This window comes from Porites lutea, chromosome 4 (assembly GCF_958299795.1).
Source record: "Porites lutea chromosome 4, jaPorLute2.1, whole genome shotgun sequence".
Taxonomy (NCBI): Eukaryota; Metazoa; Cnidaria; class Anthozoa; order Scleractinia; family Poritidae; genus Porites; species Porites lutea.
Genome location: NC_133204.1, coordinates 18,810,689 through 18,830,195, shown reverse-complemented (window position 1 = coordinate 18,830,195; position 19,507 = coordinate 18,810,689). Strand labels below are relative to the sequence as shown.

At 38.6% G+C, this 19,507-nt stretch overlaps 1 protein-coding gene across 1 annotated transcript in view; it reads left to right on the top strand.

The window, feature by feature from the left end:
* The first annotated feature begins 1,147 nt into the window (after nt 1-1,147).
* LOC140932764 (uncharacterized) overlaps nt 1,148-19,507 on the top strand; it is a 34,744-nt gene continuing 16,384 nt past the window's right edge. The window contains exons 1-10 of the mRNA XM_073382276.1: nt 1,148-1,225; nt 2,381-2,429; nt 2,823-3,502; nt 4,030-4,239; nt 4,877-4,921; nt 5,636-5,726; nt 6,603-6,751; nt 8,050-8,147; nt 9,056-9,146; nt 12,384-12,533. Of these exons, the coding sequence (XP_073238377.1) occupies nt 1,153-1,225; nt 2,381-2,429; nt 2,823-3,502; nt 4,030-4,239; nt 4,877-4,921; nt 5,636-5,726; nt 6,603-6,751; nt 8,050-8,147; nt 9,056-9,146; nt 12,384-12,533 (1,636 nt within the window). The 5' untranslated portion in view covers nt 1,148-1,152. The remainder of the gene's footprint in view (nt 1,226-2,380; nt 2,430-2,822; nt 3,503-4,029; nt 4,240-4,876; nt 4,922-5,635; nt 5,727-6,602; nt 6,752-8,049; nt 8,148-9,055; nt 9,147-12,383; nt 12,534-19,507) is intronic.

Genomic DNA, 19,507 nt, shown 5'->3' with positions numbered 1-19,507 from the left:
ATATTTAATTCTACAAATAGCATCTTCATCTTCAAATCTTGTAATACAATATAAATGGCTTGTAAACTAAATAAATGGAGGAAAAAATAAATAAACAAATAAACAAACAAACCTTCAGTTGGTTTAAACTGACCCGCCGCGTGTCAGTTATACAAGACAAATGATGTAGTCTGTGGACAAATTGTTGTCAGTGAAGAACGTACAACTTTTATACATCTCTTTTTTAGTTCTTTATCATTTTCTGTTAGCATTTTGAAGAAAAATTATTCTTTATAATTTAATTTAAACTCTCTCAAGGTCGAGAGGATTAAATGTTCTTTTCGCGCGTTACGCGCTATGTTAAATTTATTGCCGCGGAGTATGCAGTCCGATAGTCGGCCTAGTACTCGTTTGCTTAATTTTACGAGAAAATATCTACGATATTATATATTGATCATTGCTAAAAATGTGTGACGAGTTCATTCCTCGAATTCTCCTTGAAAATATGTGTTAAAACACTGCCTGTTTTGTTTGTATAAGACAAACGAAAAAGACAAACAAATAAACAGTATAAACACTTAGAAGACTGTATGGTGTTGATGATGGCTGTATGGAGTGAGAGCTTTGAGGACAACTTAAACGTGTTCAAAAAACACACAAAGCGACTAATAGCAGTAATAATGTAGTGTTTTCCTGTCTGCTTTTGATTAAAGGAGCTTGTGCAACAACGAAGGTGACAGCTAAGAAAACTCCAGTTAAAAAGTGTGTTCCCACGGCTTTAAAGTTTTTCGCGGTTATTCCATCTCGTTAATTCTCTTGAATGTTGGCGAATTTTTGTGGAGTTGAATTCTAAAGGACTGTATCAAAGTTCAGGAAAAGAAGCGAGGGTCGTTGTCTTGTGTTTACGTCCTCCACGAAACGTGAAATTAGGCAGTTTTACCAGTGTTCACGTCGTCACTACGGCAAAGAAATGTAGCAAAAAGCGTGATGCACGTGTAGTGTTGTTACTTTGGTTTTTAAACCTATTGCTTTGTTTGCCTTTCTCGTTGCCGTCTAAGCTCCCTAAAGAGAAACTAACGACGCAGGTGATTGTAATGTCCTTCGTCGGCGTGGGGGTAAACGAACTTCTGAAGAACGATCGAAATGTGATATGTCTTGTTACCTTAATTTCAGATGGCCATGAAAGGCAACTTGATTGTCTTTCTTTTAATCAACGTGTTATGGTTCGCTGTTTATACTCTCTCAGGTAAGTAGACTTAAGTAGATTAACGTAGCTTTTCAAAATGTAAAAAGATAATTGAAAAATCTAAACCAGCAATAAATTAGGAACGTTTTTAACATTTAAGGATTTTTAGTCTGACAAAAGAATGAAGCTGAAAACCGGTTTTTACAATAACAGAGCGATTTTTTTGCACATCGATTGGTCGAGAGCTGTGATCGATGAGAACACGTGCACAGCGAATGGAAATGACAAGATGGCGGCGCAATACGTTTTTCTCTTTGGTACGTACACGATTTTCCAAGGAACTTGAATGGAAATGGATGTCAATGGTGTTGTAAGAAACAAATCGACAACCATTTTCCATGGTCTTTACTCTTATGAACCTTACAAGTGACGTTAAAATGTTCAAAACTTTACAGTGTTCCACTTGAGTTTTGAACAATTTGACGTCATTTCTGTGGTAGATAAAAGTACAGACCAGGGAAAATTGTTGTCAGTTTGTTAAATATAGACTTTCACAAGTTTTGCACCAAAGTCAGACGCTAAATTTGTAAAATAATTAATTTCCCCTGGAAACGTCTTCACGGTAGCGTATTTCCTTTGTCTCAACTTAACTGATGTCAAAATAACTTCCTCGTTTTAAAAAACGCGAGGGGAAAATGTAGATGTAGATGTGAACAATCAGCTAACGATCAAAACTGCTCTCATTGAAACGTTTATGATTAAATATTCATACCGTAGCAGCAAAGTTCATCTTACTGAACCAAAAATGGGAGGATAGTTGTGCTTATATTGGTTCGAGGTGCAAATTTTCGTGATCATAAAAGTCAGAACACACTAGGCGACAATTTGCAGCAACAGGTTGCGGCGACACATCGATTCACTTCGTGAATCGCGTCGTGTGTACTGGATAATTTTTGTCAAAATCTTTGTCTCTGCAACAGAATTTTGTCCCCGCAACAAGTCCCACAAATTCTGTCTGATTTGATTTTTCGCGACATGTTGCTGCAACAAAGATTTTCACAACACTCGCCAGTACACGGCATGTTGCTGCAACTTGTCGCCTGGTGTGTACCGATCTTTACAAAGTAATTGAAGAAAAAGGGTTAAAGCTCTTAATGGACATTCAATTATTTATTCTTGCGAAAGAAGCAAATGATAATTTTGTATTTACTTCAGAAAACATCGACTCGGCAGCTACTAAAGATGACAACATTCCTCTGGACAGGTGTGTTAGACCATAATAATGTAAACGGCAGAGCTGGAAAGAAATCTTTTGACTTCATACGAAGACATTTATGTAACGCCTTCATGCCCCTGTCCCGTCAAACAAATCTCCATTGTCCGACAAGAGAAAAAAAAGTTTGAAGCTTCCCTGTGCTACAAACGTTCCTTTCGCGACCGATTTTAATACAATGAATACAATGTTAATCCTTTTCTTTAAAATCGTTTTGGGTGTAAATAAGTACAGGATTTGAAATAAAAAAAAATCATACCTATCTTACTCTTTAACCTGCATCGCAAATGGCGTCGATATCTCAGGTTAACAGCATTATGACATGATCTCAGTGGTTGCATCACCCCTTAAATGTAGTTGTTGATTGCTGTACGTTGCTTTCAGGTTCAAGCGTTCAATACCCATAATCTACGATATCTACACACTTGACCACTTTATCGAGCTCGTTGAAAAGATTGAACGCCACACGAATACCAGTAGCGATACTTTGAAGCAGATCGTAAACTACGTCCGTCAGCTTGGCTACAACAATGATTTGTTTAACATCCTATGTGGGCAAGAAAACCCTCTCCCCGATGGTGTGCTAAATTCAGAAGAGAAACGCGTCCTGACTAAAATGGTCACCTATAGCTTCGATGAAAACTCTGGTAGGGAGGGGGGCGTGGTATTGACACCTGGCGAGGAAACCATAGCGATGGGTCACGTGGTCACAGGTATTTGTGCTGGTTTGGTTCGAGATCAGAGCATGTCCCTTAACAAGTGGACCGCTGGAGCTCCGTTACTTGTAGACAACCTGTACGCTGCAACCATTGCTTACGATCTTGCTGTAAGCGCATTAGTCAGTTCGAATTCTGGTCCTTCCAATCTGCTTGGGCCGTCTGGATTCTGGTCTCCTAACATGACATGCCCAGAGGACTATCAGTTAAACCAAGGCCGGGTTTCTAAGGCAACTGACGCACAAATATTAGGTGATATTGATGGTTTTCTGTTGGGATATGGTGTACCTGCTTGGAAGAGCAAAGGCGTTCGTCTGGGTCAGTTATTAAGGATGTATTATGGGTCAGGTACGTTTTAAATGCTAATTGGCAATACTGCTTTTGGTTCTAGTGTTAAATAAATGTGATTACTATTCATATCATTGTTATTACTAGTGTTTTTTTAATACGGGGAAATACGACCATGTGCTTCCACTTTGAAGTTTAAACTGGTTTTGTCGGTTTCTAGCCATATGACGGTGATTAACCTTCTGTTGACGAAAACGGTTGTCCTGTGGAATTTGCAAATAATTTAATGTGCTTTTTCCAAAACATAATTACAGAAGAGTTAGAAAACATGCTTTGGAAGTTGTAATCCTGGATCAAATTTAAGACGTAATTTTTAGATTGTGAGGGCTTTTAAAATTTCTGACTTTAAATTTAGCTGCTGGAACCATGAATCAACTCTTTAACTGTTGCAACGTGGAAAGCAGTGGTAAAATAAAAGAAAGAAAAAGAATTATTGGTAGGGCTTCCACGAATGGCTTTCTACGGGTCTTCTACGTATTAATTAACCTAATAATTAAAGATCTGCAATTTGCCTTTTAACAACATAGGAATTCTGTATGATACGTCATACGCCAAATGCCGAAGAAAAGCTAAATTTAAAGAATTAGTTGACATTGAAGACCAGGTACTTCTTGGGCAGATTGAAGGATTCGCGCACGCGTACTACAAGAAATATACCTCGGAACTCACTAACATCAAGGAAAACGACATTTCGAACATTGCCAGGAATGTAAATGACAAGTTTTACTTGTATTTTGGTAAGAAATTTTTTCCTAGCCTGCGAATACAGCTGTCTCTCCTTGCTCCTCACCGCTACCGACGTTTCCGGGCGAAACATCCCATGGGGTAACGAGAGACGGCCGTATTCGTAGGCGATAATTGTTCATTTATTGGTTGGTTCTTAATCTGCTAAATTGCTCTGACTCAACACTAACTTTTCTCTAAGTGACCTAGTAGACTAATAGCTCTCCCTTCTTTTTTTACTTGCCAAGATCCTTACGAAAGGGAGAACGACCGAGGAGTCCTCTAGTCGCTTACGCTTGTCTTTGGAAATTGAAGCTAAAATTTGACGCTCAAGATTGGTGTATTTTTTTGGAGGGGGAGAGCAGTCAATAATTTTCATCTTTTTATAAAAATCTATCTAGAAGATTCCTTTCCATCCATTTGTGTTTGCCGTATTTATACATTGTTCACAGAACATGTTGAGAAGGTGAAATAATTACTATAATTGTTTAGCCAATTTTCTTCGGCGATAAATTTTCGACGAAGTATTTCCAAATTTTAGGCGTAAAAACTGTTGCTTTTCCGCGATCATTACGTTGTTTTATTATTTTAAATGCTATCAGGGTCATTACACTGCTTGACTCTTTCCATTTTATTTTATTTTTTTTGCAGATAGACAAAAATGGAATACAACTTGTACTGACGAAGATCAGGATGGTAAGAGAGAAAAAAAGAAAATACGTTTTTCGAAATTTGCTATGTGCGCATTGCGCAAAATACACCATGTTTGAACCCAGAAATTTCCATAAGCATTGTTTTTTATTTTTCTTGGGAAGAATTTCATACTTAAAAGAAATTGAAAACAATTGTTATGCAAAATTCTGGGGGTGCAAACAAGACCTATTATGGGCAATACCAAATTGGCGAATTGGTTGACATTGATTTTCGTGGGTGCTCTTTCTTCCTCGGTGGTTTAAAGTTTCAGTTGCTTTTAAACCGCTGAGGAAAAGGCAGCACCCTTGAAACGTCTGGTAATTTTTCCTTGCTTTTCTATGCATATTTTGGTAAACGTTGCCATTCATTACATTTCGTAAACAATTTGGATGTGATCCTCCGGCTTAATAGGGCAGTCGGTGAGATTGACTGATGTTTCGACAACCCGTGCAACTGTGATCGTTGTCTAAGTAAACATTTTTTTTTCAGTTGTCGCTAAATGTCGGTTGTTGGTTAAAGCACGATGCAGTTATGCTTCAATCGTGTGTTCAGATTTAATGCTATTACAGTTAAGTCGTTAATTCTGCTGGCTGGGCTAAAGTCAGTGTTTGCGGTATACAAAATTTGTACAACCCTTACATGAACCGTGAGTTTGAACCATTCCCTACGTTAATGTTGCACGTATTGCATTGTAACGTTAAGTGTTATTGGTTTTAGATTGCGAAATTCCAGCGAACATAGTATTTCTTATGGATGAGTCGGGAAGCATTGGACTTGACAACTACGAGAAGGAAAAGAAGTTTGTGAGGTTGGTAAAAAAGTACCTACATAATGTGATTCTGTGATTACGACCTTTGACGTCACAAGTGATTCAAATCGTTCATCTGTAAAGCCTCTTCCTAATCGCCTTCTCCAGTTTCAAGATAGAATATTATACAATTCCTATTTCTTTCTTCGGATCCAGCTGGTTGTAATATGTGCGGTTACACTAGATCTTTTCCTCAAGGGGAGACAGGCGGGTTGGGCTCGCTAAGGGTTTGGTCACTTTCCTGTTTGTGGTTACGTGGTCAAAAAATCGGTCACACACCAAAAGCTGCTTGCCCGTGGGCAACAGCCATTTGCCCATGGGTAAAACGGCTAGTGTTACCGCACCTAATGTCATATAAAGGTTAGTTTAGTTAGTTTTTCTTAGTGGTCAGCTGAGGTATACGTTCTGTCTCAAATTTGTTTTGTTTGGAATTTAATAGTATGATGTATATTTTCCTGTGTCTCAAAGGCATCATGATTGGAAAAAAAGACAAAATTAAACGAAACTGAGAATTTTCTTAATCTAGAAAAAAGTTTGGACATAACATATGCATTGATCAGCCACCTTAAAGTTGTAAAATATTTGTCCTGTGTTTTATTTTGTTTAGCAAAGTAAGTAAAGTAAAGCTTTATTAATGTGTCAATGTATTTAGTTTTCACAACTAATTGTTTGTTTGTTTGTTTCAATTTCGTTTTAGTTCCAGATTGCAACCTCGACAAAATAAAAGTCGTCATTACCTTGACGCTTAGCTCATCACCTATAGAATTATCGAGATCATTAGTTCTAATAAGATTACCTTGAAAAGTGGCTTAAAGTCAATAATCACAGCAATGCACATCAACTCTTCCGTTAACGCCTCTAACTTTTGCTACCCAGGAATATCATTGAAGCGTTTGATGTTTCTCCAGTACAATCTCGCGTGGCAATTATCACGTACTCTAGCAGTCCTAGACTTGCCGTGGCGCTCGATAATTATGGCTCAAAAACCAGGTTAATGTGTGCAGTGGATACACTCCAATATAATAGTAAGTATCTACTTCCACAGTTCAAGTTATCGCTCACCATTTACAAAAACTTTCTGGAAAATCCGGTTGGAAAGTAAATGAAACACGACCTTTTGGGTCGTTCCAGCGCAAAATTTCCAGGAACAAAGGAAAATCTGAAAAGGTACGGTAGTCCGATTTTTTATAGCCTGCGAATGCAGCCGTTTTCCCTTGCTCCTCGCCGCTAAGGACGTTTCGCCAGGAGGAACATCTGCGACTTAGCGACAGAAATTCCATACTGATGACGTAAAATCTGTCCGGAATCTGGTTAGGAGCTCCGATTGGTAGACGTAGTAGTTATATTGTTTTACCTAATGTTTAAGAACGACAGACAAAAGACGTAAGGCTACAAAGGTCAAATGTAAGCGTGATGAATCAACTACAAAACAGCCAATATTCCCAGAATATTTTGTTCTTTAGAGCTTTGCTAGAGCTCGTTCGCAAAAGATCACAAAACTTTACCACAATCGACCAGGAAAAACATAAAATCAAACAAATTTGCATTTGAAACCCCATGCGACAGGATTTTTTGTGTAAACACTGATTTACGTCATTAGTATAGAATTTCTGTCGCTAAGTCGCTGACGTTCCTTCTGGTGAAACGTCCCTGGCAACGAGGAGCTATGAGAAACGGCTGTATTCGCAGGCTAGTCTTTTCCGGACGGATATTCCAAAAGGAATTTGTGTTCCATCTCATCAAAGCCGTCTTTGATGTCAGTTTCAGGCATTCGCAGTCGTTTTTTTGGCAAACGGAACTGATTTGTACAAATGGCAAGCGCGATTCCGGGACGAAATTTACCAGTCGTGAATTTTGTTTGCCATTTGCCCAAACCGAATCGATATATTAAGCTTGTGCATGGATCTTCTGTTCCCCGATTTTTATACCAAAGATAACACTATCCCTTCTCCCTTGAGAACTATTTTTGCAGTTACTGGACATATGTATTCAGATATAGTTGCTGGATTGGTTTTTCTTTCCTTTTTTTTCGTTTATTCAGTGTGTCGTTTAGAATAATATGAAAACTGGTTTTGAAAGATAATTTGAAACGCTTTTTCCTTTATGCAAGCTGTTTCGTTGAATAATAAGCCTGGCATTGATTGGAAGCAGGTATTATGTACTCCATCGAACGTATTGTAGAACGTATCATGATTGATTCTCCTCAACACAGTATAGTTAACAACTAGTAGGCCTTTGCCGTCGAAGATACAAGGAAATGGGTGTTAAGGATTGTCCCAAGCCTTGCAAAAGGCTTTTTACAGTGAACTTTTTTTTATCCTAGGAGGCCAAACGTTCACTGGAAAGGCTCTAGAAGCTGCTCATCACAATGTGCTGAGACCTGCCATTGATAATCCAGTCAGCAAAAAGGAAACGGTTCAGGTAATAATCAATGGGGGCAATTTCGCCGTAGCCTAGCTACTATTCTGGAATAGAAATAACGTTTCCCTAGCAAAAGAACTACGCCGCTGCCATTTTGACTTGTCAACTTTTTTACAAATCGTTTTCCAAGTTGTACGTTACTTTGGAATGCAGATGATTGTCTTGAAAGGTGCTAATTTCGAAGACAAAGGCAAACTTTGCAGCTGACTGGGAAATAAAATATACGCTCACAAAAAAGTAGTTTTCGGCAGTATTAACCCTGCAACACCCAAAAGTGATTGTCACCTAACTTCTCAACATCGATTCGCCAATCAGCAGACATGTGACGAGACAAGGCAAATGCATCGGCTAGAGGATTTTATCTTCATATTCCCAAATTCCCTTAACTATTGTGCAAGGAAATGTAAAGAAGCTAGAAAGAGAAATCTTTAATCAGATCTCGTGTTTTAAACGGTATTTGGTAGAGTACATTTTTTCCTTTCATTTACACAATGGATCACAGTAGCGGTTCCACAGTATTGTCTTTTTTCAACGAATTTACTTGAAGATTTCGTGACCACACTCAACAGCAAAAAGACCTTAGGCCCGTTTCAAACGTCGTGCTACCGCCGTGCCGAACTCAATTCGTAAATTATAAATACGTTAGAATAAATTTAAAACTTTGCTTAACCGTTTCTTTATTTGTCTTTTGTTTTCGGCAACAGCCGTTCTTTCGACTGAATTAAATTCGACGTCTGAAACTAAGTCGTCTTAGTGTCATGCTGCAGTCGAGCCAGCTAAGCACGGAAGTAGCACGACGTTTGAAACAGGCCTTAATGACAGCGGAGATTGTCTTATTATTATTTATCTTGAGCGTGTTTTTTCGCTTTCAACGATTTTTGTCTTGCTGTTGCTACTTTTATCTTTAGATCGTCATTTTACTCACAGATGGAAAATCAAACGACCGTGACAAAACGGCTTTGGATCGTGCCGTAAAAAATTTGAAAAATAATATACCAGGTAACCTTTCAACATTGCTTTTATGTTTGCTTCTTTCCTGCCATGTCCTATCACTTAAAGAGTATTATCTGACGCTTGTTAGATCTAGCCTCATTCATGAGGTTCTGGCTTGGGTTCGTCATTCCGGAGTCATACCATAGTTAGTAGGGGAGACTGGTCATGAAAGCCGGCAAACATCAAAGTTGAAAATAACGGTGCTGTAGTTTATGTTAAAAGCTGCCTGTCTTTGCACAATCCTTTGTATTTGCTTCATAAATTGTGACTGGATAAATTAATGCCGTGTTTCTTTTTGTCAGTGAGTTTAAAATGATAGGAATGCTATTGAACGTTGTGCACGGTCAGGTCCGAAAAAGCTAACAAATACATAAGAAAGGAGTCTAACGGGTTTCATAACCATTCCACTTTAATCACTGTGCTTCCACTAACACACCCAGCAAATAGATCAGGTTTCTTTTAGAGTCGTATACGGTGAAATGATCTCCGCTCCGTGATTGTTGAATTCCTGATCAAATCTAACATTTTTGAAAGATTTAGCCAAGGCTGAAAACGAAGCTCTCGCGGCGAATTTTTTAAATAAATTTCTTTCTGTAGTGATTCAATTTTCGCCATAAGCAAGAAGAAACTGAATTCCTTCGAAAAAAATGGCCCTGAGATTGTGATCAATTAAAAACCAATAACAGGTCAGCGGAAAACTTTAAACAAACGTCAACTCAATTAGTTGTACGCCTAAGCATGTAACACTGGACAGCGGTTATCCTATTTTGACAGCTGTCAATTGACCGTAAAAAGAATGTCCTATATCAAGTTAATCACATTGTATTTGACTTGGAGTCCAAATTAAAAAGTGACATTTCAGATTCGCTAACGTGAAGGGGCCAACGTAGAATAATTTCTTAGACGTACAGATAACCAAATTTGATTACTCATGGTGCTCCGTTAAAGTACCACTAGTAATAGTTGACACTACAGCTGCCCCCGTTCTGTATATTGTCGGTCAATAGTATTCTTCCTCGTTGTGTAGCTCTTTGAAATATACCGATTCATAAAGAAGATTTTCACACATATTTCATACAATAGGTGACAGAAATTCAGGAAACGCAAGGTTCCATGTACAGTTTCAGCTTGATTTACACAGCTTTGATCAAAACATTCTCAGTTTCGAGAATAGTTTATTCTAAACCATAAGAAAAGATTTAAGTGGAAGTTGAAGTTTTCGCTATTTCTCTTTCACTTTTTACATTCAGTTCATTTTATTTGCCGGAAAGTAAGCCTTAGAAATTAAAAGGACTTTTGATCGATTCACGCTCGCACATTCTAGTCTTATTTGAAACTTTATAACGGAAGGACATCTGTGAGCAGGGAATAAGTCAACACAGAATTTGATTGTCAGCGACTGTCTGTAATCGTCCATCGTTCTGCTAGTGATAAGCTAGCCGTTGTTCACTCGTCCTACAATGTACTTGTTTGGGACTGAGTCTTATTCCGGTCAAAGAGAGAGAAAGAGTGTCTGGCAAGGTTTCCAATATAAATCAAAGATTCGTGTCTAGCAAACTTTCCAAGTGTTTATTGCCCCCGCAGGAATTTCGCCCAGAAGGCGAAATCCCGAGGAGGCACTCTAGTAACTCGCGCGTATATTAAGGAAAGTACTTACAGTTAAAATATACAGTCATACAGTCAATGTAGAAAAAATCTCGATTTGCCTGAACAGGGGCCGCGAGGAATCGGTAGGTAATAATGACGTTTCTATTGTTTGCGCCCGCAAGTACGAAATGGTTAGGATGACGTAAAACACAAAAAATCCCGAACGAACAGCTTACAACAGGTTATGTCGGCCGCAGGCCGACATGTCTTCGACTTGACCGAAACCGGAAACCGCGCATGAAAAGTCTCTTGCACCCAGGGTAACAGTAGGTAGATTTTGTGACATTAATTGTGCAGTCACACTTCGATACTCTTTTGCGTTACGTGTTATCAGTGACATTCTGTGGAGCAGTTGTTATGAAAGTTATGGCCCAAAAGACGCTCGTTAAGCGCAGATGAAGTTATAAGGTGCGTAGAACAGTGTATATTTTGACACTAAGTGAGTTTGCCAGACACGAGTTCACAAATCTTTGATTGGAAACCTTCAGCTGAACCTTGCCAGACACTCTTTCTCTCTCTTTGACCGGAATAAGACTCGGCCCAAAACAAGCAAGACGAGCGAATGATTCAACGGCTAGCTTATCACTAGCAGAACGATGGACGATTACAGAAATTCGCCAACCGTCAAATTCTGTGCTGACTTATTCCCTGGTCACAGATGTCCTTCCGCTATAAAGTTTAAAATAAGACTAGAATGCGCGACTGTGAATTGATCAAACGTCCTTTTAATTTCTAAGGCTTACTTTCCGGCAAATGAAATGAACTTAATGTAAAAAGTGAAGTAGAAATAGCGAAAAATTAAACTTCTAATTAAATATTTTCTTATGGTTTAGAATAAACTATTCTTGAAACTGAGAATGAGCATGTTTTGATCAAAGCTGTGTAAATCGAACCGAAACTGTGCATGGAACCTTGCGTTTATTTCCCGTATTTATCTCACCTATTGTATGGAATATGTCTGAACATCTTCATTATGAATCGGCCTATTTCAAAGAGCTACACAAGGAGCAAGAATACTATATACAGAGCGGGGGCAGCTATAGTGTCAACTATTACTAGTATATACACAGTTAAACGCACCTTATAACTTCATCAGCGCTTAACGAGTGTCTTTTGGTCCATAACTTTCAAAACAACTGCTCAAAAGAATGTCACTGCGTAACGCAAAAGAGTATCGAAGTATGACTGCACAATAAATATCACAAAATCTACCTGAGCAGTGTCTTCGGGATTTTCTGTCTTTACGTCATCCTAACCATTTCGTACTTGCGGGCGCAAACAGTAGAAACGTCATCATTACCTACCAATTCCTCGCGGCCCCTGTTCAAGCAAATCGAGATTTTTTCTATATTGACTGTATGACTGTACATTTCAACCGTAAGTACTTTCCTTAATATACGCGCGAGTTACTAGAGTGCCTCCTCGGGATTTCGCCTTCTGGGCGAAATCCCTGCGGGGGGCAATAACATACCAAACCAAACCATACCATATTTACACACCATACAGGCTTCTACTCAATTTTGTGGGGAGCCGAAAGACCTCTTCTTAATACAAAAAATACTGTGCTTGGCCATAATCTGACATGTTTCATTTTAGACCTTACGATAATTGCTGTGGGGGTTGGTGCGTACAATCCTAATGAGTTGAAGTTCATTGCGACCGACGGAAAAAGACACGTCTTTACTGCCAAGAGCTTTGATAAGCTCCTCGAATTGGTAAAGGCACTAAGGAGGAAAGCCTGCAGTGGTAAGTGTGCCATTATATACAGTCTGCTCTCGCTTTGCGGACATCCCGCTATAACGGACACCCCGATAAAACGGACAGCAGCTAAATCCCTTGCGAAAACAAATTACAGACGTTTGACTGTAATAAACCCCCCCCAATTACGGACTCTCGCTAATAAGGACACTGACTCGAGGTCCCTACAGTGTCCACAATAAAGGGAGTTGATTGTAGTAACAATTTTTAAGAGACATTAAGATCTTTCAGAAAAGAACGAATCGGTTCTCGAATTAATTAGAAAGCCTAATCTCTCAGTTACCGATCGGACGCCGCATGATTTCAAGCTTTGGGAGGAACTGAGAACAAAATATTTATCTAAACATCATTGAAATTCCAGCTGGGTTTTCACACGAAAACATGATATCTTGACACGTGAAAATAACATGGCAACTTCACACGTCAAAATAACAAGTTATCTCCCAACGTGAAAATAACAAGTTACCTTTCTCAGGTGAAAAGATCACCGTTGCTGTGGTTTGGAATTTCATTGGTATTTATACAATGGCCTTTTTGGGATACAAAATTTCGCTTTGTTGAAAATCGCGCGAACGATTTTAAGATCATTTTTCAACACAAGCAAATTGACACAGCATGTTTCTAAAGATTTTACAAGTTTTAGACGACGAGGAAATGAGTAGATAAAGTAAACTTGTCAAGTTTTTCAACTCAAAACATTTTTCAAAATCGTGCTTACGTCATTGCCGCCCGCACAGCAAAACATCTTACGTCACAACCATGTTCACATACTCTCATGTGAACACGCCTCTCGGCCAATCAGAGTGCGCGTACTATCTTAGTTATTTTTATTTGGGCGTGGCCCAAATAGAGTAATGGAAACGGCTTGTTTTGACGCAAATGTGCAATAGGCACGCAATACGTGCTAACGTAAACAAGGCAAGTAAACAAGCGAAGCGAGGCGAAGGTCTGTCATGCGAACGTCTTGTACACGGTAAGAGGCATGTAAGAAAGAAAGCTCTGCTTGCACACGGCACTTAATCGCACTCTTACATTCTCCAAATTTAATCTGAATCTTCAGTATTTTTGCCTCATCGAAATTTGGAAGTCTGAAGTCCAGGGATGAAATCTATCAAAAATATTTGGAATATTAACGTCGGGTTTTGATCACAATAAGATCACAAGCAACGAACCTTGAAACACAGAAACTCAAACAACGGATCGAAATCCACCAATCACAAACCATAAACAATGACCTTTTGAACCCGTTGAAGAAAACTTTCGTTTCCTAAGAGGTCCGCTAAGATGATTGACGTCTGACATTTTTTTGACGAGAGGATCGAAATGCACCAATCATCGAAAGACAGTTTTAATTGCATGTTTCCTAAGAGGTCATCTGAATTTGCTCTTTTCTTTATTTTATGTCCATTTTTTTGTGATTGGTCGATTTTGTTAGGTCGAGTGGATAATCCAGGGGGGGGGCTGGCAACGGCCTTTGATCTTGCCGCTTTTCGACTTTCCATGATCGCCCCAGTTAAGAAATCTGTCAATCATTCGAGAACTGTAGCGAGCATGCGCGAAACGGGCTGGGAACAACAACACCAAGGAGTTCGTCTTCGCAGCGATTCGACAGTGTGAAGTGAATTCGCTTTTGGTCCTGTTAGTCATTGCTTTCTTTGCTGTAACCGATTTTTTCCGCAGTAATGTGGAGCTTACGTTTTCCTATCTTCTGGTCTTGCGTTTGCCATTACATGCGGTTTACTACGCTAAGAACAGGGGCACCCAACGGCAATTTTCGGGAAAATATCTGTTCGGGAGACGATTTGAGATCTAGAATTTTCCGAGCATTTGTTGTAAAAGTTCTTGCTAGCCTGTCTCTCCTAGGATTTTCGAACATCTACAAAATGGTATAATTACTCATTTTTAACGGATTTTGACCCTAAAAAAGGCCACCTAGAATTTTCGGGAGCCTTTTCCTGGCTGAAATTTTCGAGAAGGTAAGTTTTTATCCCTATAATTTTCGGATCACTAGACTTTCAGCTAGGAAATCCGAACAGATGAAAAGTTTTTAGGGGATAAAAATATGCCTATATCTACCGTTTGAACACTAAAATACGTTCAACAATGCTATGTTAAGTGGTTTTGAACTATATCCTCGTTGGGTGCCCTTGTAAGAACGAGACCAGTGAACAGTCATTGTACATGTTCCTCGATGCCCGACCTTTTGGCTCACTACAGGCTTTCAAGCTGTGTTTCTGTTTAGAAGACCCACAAGACTAGAAGAAGGGCCAACTCTCCAATGCGTATGTCGGAAGAGTTTATATTTTCAAGTGAAAGGCCGAAAATTAATCCTTTGTGATTTTAAAAAAAGCGCGGTGGCCGTGGTCAAGTAGAAGAGTTGTCAGAGTTGTTTAAATAAATAATTGGTTAAATAAATTTTGCCAAGAGATCATTCACTCTTGATATGCTTAAGTTCTTATCTTCGTGTGATTTTCTTTAAACTTTACCGTAGTTTCTAAGAAATGAATATAGGCAAATGAGAGGGTAATTATTTTGTGTGTTTGGAATTCTCTTTTCATGACAGCAGTTACTACAATGCCTTCAGTTTGAGTCCTCGTTCAATTGTTTTTTGTTTTGTTGCAAACAAAGAGGGAGAAATTATAAATATTTTATTCCAAAATCTACACTACCTACTGGAACAAGAGTTTGGTTTAAAAAAGATTGGCTAAGGTCAGAAAATAAATGTTCAAGTTTGCATGTTTTGACAGGGACTACATCTGGCTAAATATGCTTCAAAGGGAATTTATAAAATTTAAAAAATGGTGACATTTCTATTTTTGCCTTTCCTTTGGCCACTGAGATCAGTTTTTGCCATATAGTTGCATGTAATGTTTTACACCTTTGGACATCAACCTGCCAGGTTAGTTTGTGTCTGTGTAAAAATGTAGTTTACTGTTGATGAAATCAAAGTAAACCCTCTCAACTTAAAAATTGCCTTGTACTAGTGGATATTGAAAACACCATAGGATGCCTTGGAAAAATATGTAAAATGATTATTAAGATAATATTATTTGCAGTCAACAATAACAGTTAGAAACTTGTGTTGAGACCGGCAAAAATATTTTTCAGAGACCATAAACCTTCACTGACTTTGCTGTTACAACAAGTGGTAAAAGGGAATTAAAATGTGAGATCACCTCCCTGGGCTTACACTGAAAGAGAGTATGGGTAGTAGGACACATTGTGCATTTCCCTACCCTTTTTAAGCCAAGAGACCTTATTTTATAATCCTGATTCATTTCCTTTAACATACAGAATTAAGGTAGCTTTTAACCTTAGAAACATGGCAAAACTTGGGGGGGGGGGGGGATGGTGGTACCAATAGACTGTACTCTATAGATCGCTTCTTCTTCAACCTTCACAACCCAAACAGACACCTGTTCAAAACTCTAAAGAGTGAAATGGTCACCACCCTAAATCAGCAGCACATACCCATCTAGGCCGAATAAGCCAAGGGTAGTGTAGTAGGAAGAACTGCTGAGAGCATAAGGCTCAAGCCCAAAAATAGCTTCTTTTGATGGTTGATAAAAAATCAATTTTACCTTGTATAATTTAGTTGTAAATCAGATTCATAACTTACACAAACAATAAACTTAAGTTGTATATTTTTCAAGCCCGTTCTGATTCTCTTTATAAACTTTGCAAAACGTTCAGTTTTCTTTTTTCTGTTTCTTGTACTTCAGTCCTTTGAGGGATTTTCTCAAAGCATACTCTTTCCTAATGTACTCACTCTTATTAGCAACTGAATTAGCCTCTTGTTCTTACACTAAACCACTATAATCATTTCAAGTATAATTCATAACTAAAGGGTAATTTTTGTACCAACAATTTCAAGGAAATACTTGAAACCGAAGTCACTATCTAATACAAAACTACTAAATACGTTATTGCGGTTGGAAATTTATTGATTATCATTCCAGTGAAGGTTTTGAAGGTTCAGTAAACCCCTCCCAGCCTTCTGATATTAAAAAATAGCTTATACTGACAGACCCAGTATATGTGAAGCCAAGTGATTGGAACATTTACCCTGGTGTTTACTAAATTGGCCGTGTATGGGTGGTTTTCATGTAATCTCGGGAGACACAAATAACAATGGTGAAATGAACAAATGCTGGTGGACAAACAAAACGAACTAATGAGCGATCTTTTGTTTACCGTCCACCAGCATGGCGGCGATGACGTAACGTGAAAACCACCTATTCTGTATTTACGCCCATAAATATTTGTTTTGCCTCACGGTGTACACAAACAAACTTACGAACAGCGAAGTAGAAAATCAGTGGTTTAATGAACATTCGCATATGACTGTTGCAAGACTCATACCAATATATTGTGCGCGTAGCATATGTTTAAGATAAGGAGGAGAGTCTTAAAACCACTGTACGTAAGTGGAAAAATATAAGAGATGGAGCAAGATGGTCGCTCGAAAATTCACGAAGCTTAAAAATAACTGAACTTGCCGAGATCCCGAATCACGTTAAGTGAAGTCACCCATGAACTGTTCATATATCACGGCTCCTGATGTCCAAAAGCTCCATTAAAAAAGTTCATAGAAACCTTTTCTTGATATTTGTAGGCGGGAAAACTTAAAACCGAGCAAAAACTCATCGTCCTTCCATGCATTCTCCGCCATATTTGTTTTCAAGGAAAATTTGTACTCAGTCTCACTCGGCCGAATTTCCTAACTGGGGCGATCATGTAAACTCGGTTCCAGACCTCGCTGCCAGCCCCCCCTGGGATAATCCAATAAGGGACGATTTGGATATCGTTTGATCCGAAATTTTTCGAAGCAGCAGTGAGAAGCAGTTTGGATAACATTTAGCCGCGGCGTTCCGAGGAACTTGTTAATATATTGTTCAATCATGTTATTCCCGGTTAAACTTACAAATGCACACACTCTTCGCGGTAGGCCCGCACTAAAAAATAACACTGAGTGTTTTCGGAATGGGCTGGTCCGCGAACTCAAAGAAAAACAAAGGAAATTATCAAGACATTCAATGACATCAAAGACTCATGAACCCTACAGACGTAATAACAAATCGGAATATCAGGAGTGTACGTGTAAAATGGATAAGAGTTTGCATAGAGGAATGTTGAACAAGTTTGAGAGTCGTAAGATTTGTGTAGCTGGTTATCAGTGTGACAATAGTGATTTTGATTTTGCATTGCGGAACACAGCGAGTTGCCTGTGATAAAAATCTGTTCCGATGAAGGAAGAGACGATCGTCAACAATTGAAACCAAAACTCCCGGGACTGATCCTTCTTTTGGAACTGCTGTGATAACTGCAACAATTCTTCTTCAATTTTGTTTAGCAGGGTGACGGTTAATGTACTTGTTTTTGTATTGCGTGTTGTGTTTTTTCATACGATGCTGTGCATCGGGATTTTGCATTATCAGCAAGTTTTGTGTTAGAGTGTTTTGATGGCAGCGAGGTGACGACAAAGGTAATGAGCTAGTTGTACAGAAGGAAAATTGTGTTGTGGAGGAAATAAAAGAAGTTGAATTGAGTTCTCGTCGAGGGAAATTTATTTATAACAGAACTTACGATTTCATTGGTTTAAATCAGGTTAGTCATTATATTTTCGGCATGACAAATTACCATAAAATGGAGATTGTAATTCGAAACTCGCGTTGTTTTCAAAATTTGCATAAATCGGGCGCTGCAAAGAAATATTTAGGTTACAAGCGCTTCGAAATATTGTACCTTCAGAACGGCTTAGCTTTTACTTGTTGTGCTATATCTTTCAAAACTATCGATCGATTCTAGTTCAAAAACTCTCAAAGCAGCGGTTTAAGTGTTAAAGCCCGTAGCTGGTTGAAATCGTCTCTTGTTTGTTTTCAAACGATTTAGGATGGATCGAATCGACTTTGGATCGATTATTATTTTATCAGCTTCTGGTATGAACGAAACGTTTTTCTTCTCGATAAAGTTCACTCAACAAATTTAGAAAGATTTACTTGACTTTTCATAGGTGGAACGAACTGACTTTTTTGTGGAACGAACTGACTATTTTATGGAAGCATCTGACTATTGATTAGAACGATCTGACTTGGAACGATGTCAACGATCTGACCATGGAACGAAATGACCGGTTAGCGTCATGCCCCTAGCAGACTACCAATGAACAAATTAAAATCTTTGTTACAGAAAACACGGAAAGTGACACTTTTTGTATGGAAGAGTATTCGGAAAAATACACCATTGTCGTCTGAAATTCATTGTTACGTTAAAAGTACAAAAGGTTTACACTTAAACAGGTACAGTAGTAACTGTAACAGTGTGGGGTTTTTACTTAAGGGGCAACTCCAAAACTAGTTCGTAAACGAGGGAAGGTGTATCTGTCGTCCAAGCATCAGAGCACAGGCGATCTAGGTGGAATGAGATATCCAAATAGGCTTCTAAGTAAGAATTTGCCCCTCTGTACATGTAATTATCCATTTTATACTGCTTAAAACAGTTTGAATCACCAGGTTAATTTTGGCCAATTTAAGCTTTGTACTGATATAGAGAAGAATCCAGGACCTTCAGTTTATGTATATGCTGCAAAAACAATTAATGCTCCATACTGTCCAGGAAATGTTACAGGATTTGGGGAAAAAGGTGGACAACGATGTGTCGCAATGAGTCTGTACGCTTTAATTTACAGTAAGATAACAAAGATTACTTCAGTTGATGAAATGACTCAAATAATGATTGTTGGTATTCAATTATATTCTTGTCTGTCACTGCTTGCAAGACAATCTATGTCAATGTTAACAGAATTGCCAGGAATGGTTACAGTGTTTGAGCAATTTTTCCACCTTGAATACAGTGACAGTTATACTTGTAACATCCATCACTACTGTGTATGCCACTCACAACTCATTCATTTTAACGGTGGCAATTATTGGTGTTGGTATCTACAACACTGAGGCTGGGGG